The sequence below is a fragment of the Rhea americana genome, unplaced genomic scaffold (assembly GCF_003343005.1).
Source record: "Rhea americana isolate MKP2758 unplaced genomic scaffold, rheAme1 scaffold_347, whole genome shotgun sequence".
Lineage (NCBI taxonomy): Eukaryota > Metazoa > Chordata > Aves > Rheiformes > Rheidae > Rhea > Rhea americana.
This window is the reverse complement of record NW_028186476.1, coordinates 618,225-621,138: the sequence shown is the minus strand read 5'-3', so window position 1 is coordinate 621,138 and position 2,914 is coordinate 618,225. Positions and strand designations below refer to the sequence as shown.

Here is a 2,914-nt window from a genome sequence, read left to right as displayed (position 1 = left end):
AAAAAAAAAAAAAAAAAAGAGGAAAATATGGGTGCTTTGTGCTTCCCGCAGTGCTCGCTCAGGTCCTGCTTCTCACACTCAGCTTGAGGCCCTGCAGAAACTTCCCATGCTGTGGATTTTCTGGAAGAGAATGGGAGCTGCGTGGGAATTCCCAAGGAGGGGACATGGGAGAAAGCTGGGGCCATAGGAAGCAGCTTTGCAGCTCCTGCACGGGGCTTAAACCATAGCGTACCAGGGCAGGTGAAGTCTAAGGCATTTCAATGCAAGAGGCTTGGCAGGAGCCTCCTGCGTCGCCACAGAGGAGCGCGGCTCATGTCAGGGCATTCTCTGTGCGCTGGGGCTTTCAGCCCTGGTCCCAGTTGATCCAGGTGGGATCGGCTCCTTGGGCATATCCCAGTGCCTGGCCTCGAGTCTGCTACTCGCGCTCTTCCAGCCTGTTTTGTGCGTTGCTCCTCCGATGCAACGGGGGAAGGCGGAAGCGGAGGGCGACCGGAGATCCCACGAGTCCTGGATAGGTTTATCCATGCAGCGCTACATGGAGCCAGGAGCACCAGCGTTCCTCCCTCAAAGGCAAAGGATCATAGGGGATGTCCCCCCGGGGATCGCTGGGGTCCCAGTGGCAGCAGGCAGGCATCCTGGCAGGCTCTGCCTGGTTCCTGGCGTGCCCAGCAGCCTGTGCCACCCAGGTGGGCTCCCTGCTGCTGGCGGGTGCTGGGTGCCCCCTCAGCTACCCCTCTGCTCTCTTGCAGCTCACCCTGCAGAGCACCCAGTCCCGTGTGGCCTTCTTCGAGGAGCTCTAGGATGCCCACGCTGCTGCTGCCGTGCACCTGGGGCTGCGCACTGGCCACCCACAGACTCAGTGCGACTGGCACCAGCTCCAGGCCCACCTACCAGCCCTGGGCATCTGCAGGTTCCTCCTCATTTCCCTGCCTCTCCTGGATTTTTTTTTCTTGCGTGTTTTTTTGCCGAGTCCCCTGGGCTTGGCCGGCCGGGGCTCCCGGTGCTTCCCTTTAGGCAAGAGGAGGAAGAAGGTGGATGAAACCAGTCACATCTTCCTCCTTACAGTGGCCTCCTCTTCCTCCTTGCTCTGTGAGTCCCAGGGGACAGCAAAAAGCTGACCAGCTGGTGCCGGGGAGGGGACTCAGGGCTGCAGTTGAAGCGGCGGCCGGCACCGAGGTGAAGCCCCCGTGGCAGCTGCCGGATCCAGCGTGCCGGTGCTCGGCACTGTAGCCCACCAGTTGGCATGTCGCAGCCCCTAGCTGGCTTGTTTGAACACTCACTGCCTTGTATCACCCTGCCGCTGCAGTTCAGGTGCGTTCGGAGCCTTTTTCTATTTCCAGGGATTGTTATACTCCAGAAAACATGTTTTTTGCCTTGGTTTTAATAAAAATTCAAAGCTCTAGGGGGGTGGCTGAGCTGTCCTTGATTGTTTGCTTTTTATCGGAGTTGGGTGAGTTCGGAGAGCCTCGAGCAGCCCCCGGGTGCTGCCATGTGCTGGCACGGTGCCTTTCCCGAGACATGTGGCTGCAGCTTGGGAAAATGCCATTGCCAGGCTGGGGCACCCTTGGGACCAGGTGCTGCAGCTAGAGGCGCCTGGGGGCAGGAGGTGACACCAGGCACTGCTGCTGTCACCTGAAGCAAGAGCAGATTCCCTGGCTGTGCCTGAGCGGGGCAGGGTGGGAGCACCCAGGGGCATGTGAGCGGGACAGGGAGGAAGCACCACAGGGTACCCGAGTGGGGCAGCGTGGGAGCACCTGGGGGCACCTGAGCAGGAGAGGATAGAAGCACCCAGCCGCACCTGAGCAGGGCAGGGGGGAGCACCCAGCTGTATCTGAGCTGGGCAGGATGGGAGAAACTGGGGGCACTCGAGCAGGACAGGGTGGGAGCACCCAGCTGCACCTAAGCTGGGCAAGGAGGGAGCAGCTGGGGGCACCTGAGCATGGTAGAGTGGGAGCACCCAGGAACACTCAAGCAGGGCAGGTTGGGAGCACCCAGCTGTGCCTGAGCAGGACAGGCTGGGAGAACCAAGGGGCACCCAAGCAGGGCAGGGTGGTAGAAGCACCCAGCTGTACCTAAGTGGGGCAGGATGGGAGCACCCAGCTGCACCTGAGTGGGGCAGGAGGAGCACCCAGGGGCACCTGAGCAGGCAGGGTAGTGGGAGCACCCAGGGGCACTCAAGCAGGGCAAGGTGGGAGCACCCAGCTGTGCTTACGGTGGGCAAAGAGAGAGCACTCAGGGTCACCCAAATGGGGTAGAGTGGGGCATCTGAGCAGGGCACGGTGGGAGCACCCAGCTGTGCCCGAGCGGGACAGGATGGAAACACCCAGGCACCCAAGCAGGACAGGGTGGGAGCACCCAGCTGCACCCAAGCTGGGCAAGGAGGGAGCACCTGGGACACCCGAGCAGAGCATGGTGGGAGCACCCAGCTGTGCCTGAGCAGGGCAATGAGGGAGCACCCAGGGGCACCCGAGTGGGGCAGAGTAGGAGCATCTGCGGGGCACCTAAGTGGGGCGGGGTGGGGGCACTTTTATCCCTGGAGATGACCCCATGCAGAGGCGGCTGCCTTGGGGCTTCTCTGGCATCCGCGGGTTGCAGGCAGGGCGGTGGGGGCTCCCCAGGACTCCCGGGCAGGAGACGGCAGATTTCGGGGCTGCTCCATAAAAAGTGGCGGTGGGAGCAGGCGGGAGGCAGGGGGTGACCTGATTTCCCAGGATCAAAGGCGGCGATGAGCAATGTGGCGGTGCCCAGGGCCTGTGGAGGAGGGCAAGCTGCAATCCCGCAGGGGCTTCGCTCAGAAAGCGGGGCGGAGAGGCCCTTGGTGCTCTGCGGCAGAAGGTGGCGGAGCAGCTCTGGAGCTGCAGGCTCAGGGGTCCCCTTGTGCCCCGCTGGTGGGGGCGAGTGGCCACCAGTGCTG

At 62.6% G+C, this 2,914-nt stretch overlaps 1 protein-coding gene across 1 annotated transcript in view; it reads left to right on the top strand.

Annotated features, from left to right (window-relative positions):
• Positions 1 to 1,402, top strand: part of NF2 (NF2, moesin-ezrin-radixin like (MERLIN) tumor suppressor) — a gene marked incomplete at its 5' end in the record, with an annotated part of 29,559 nt that extends 28,157 nt beyond the window's left edge. The window contains one exon of the mRNA XM_085311670.1: positions 750 to 1,402. Within this exon, the coding sequence (XP_085167796.1) occupies positions 750 to 800 (51 nt within the window). The remainder of the gene's footprint in view (positions 1 to 749) is intronic.
• Between the last annotated feature and the right edge of the window lie 1,512 nt (positions 1,403 to 2,914).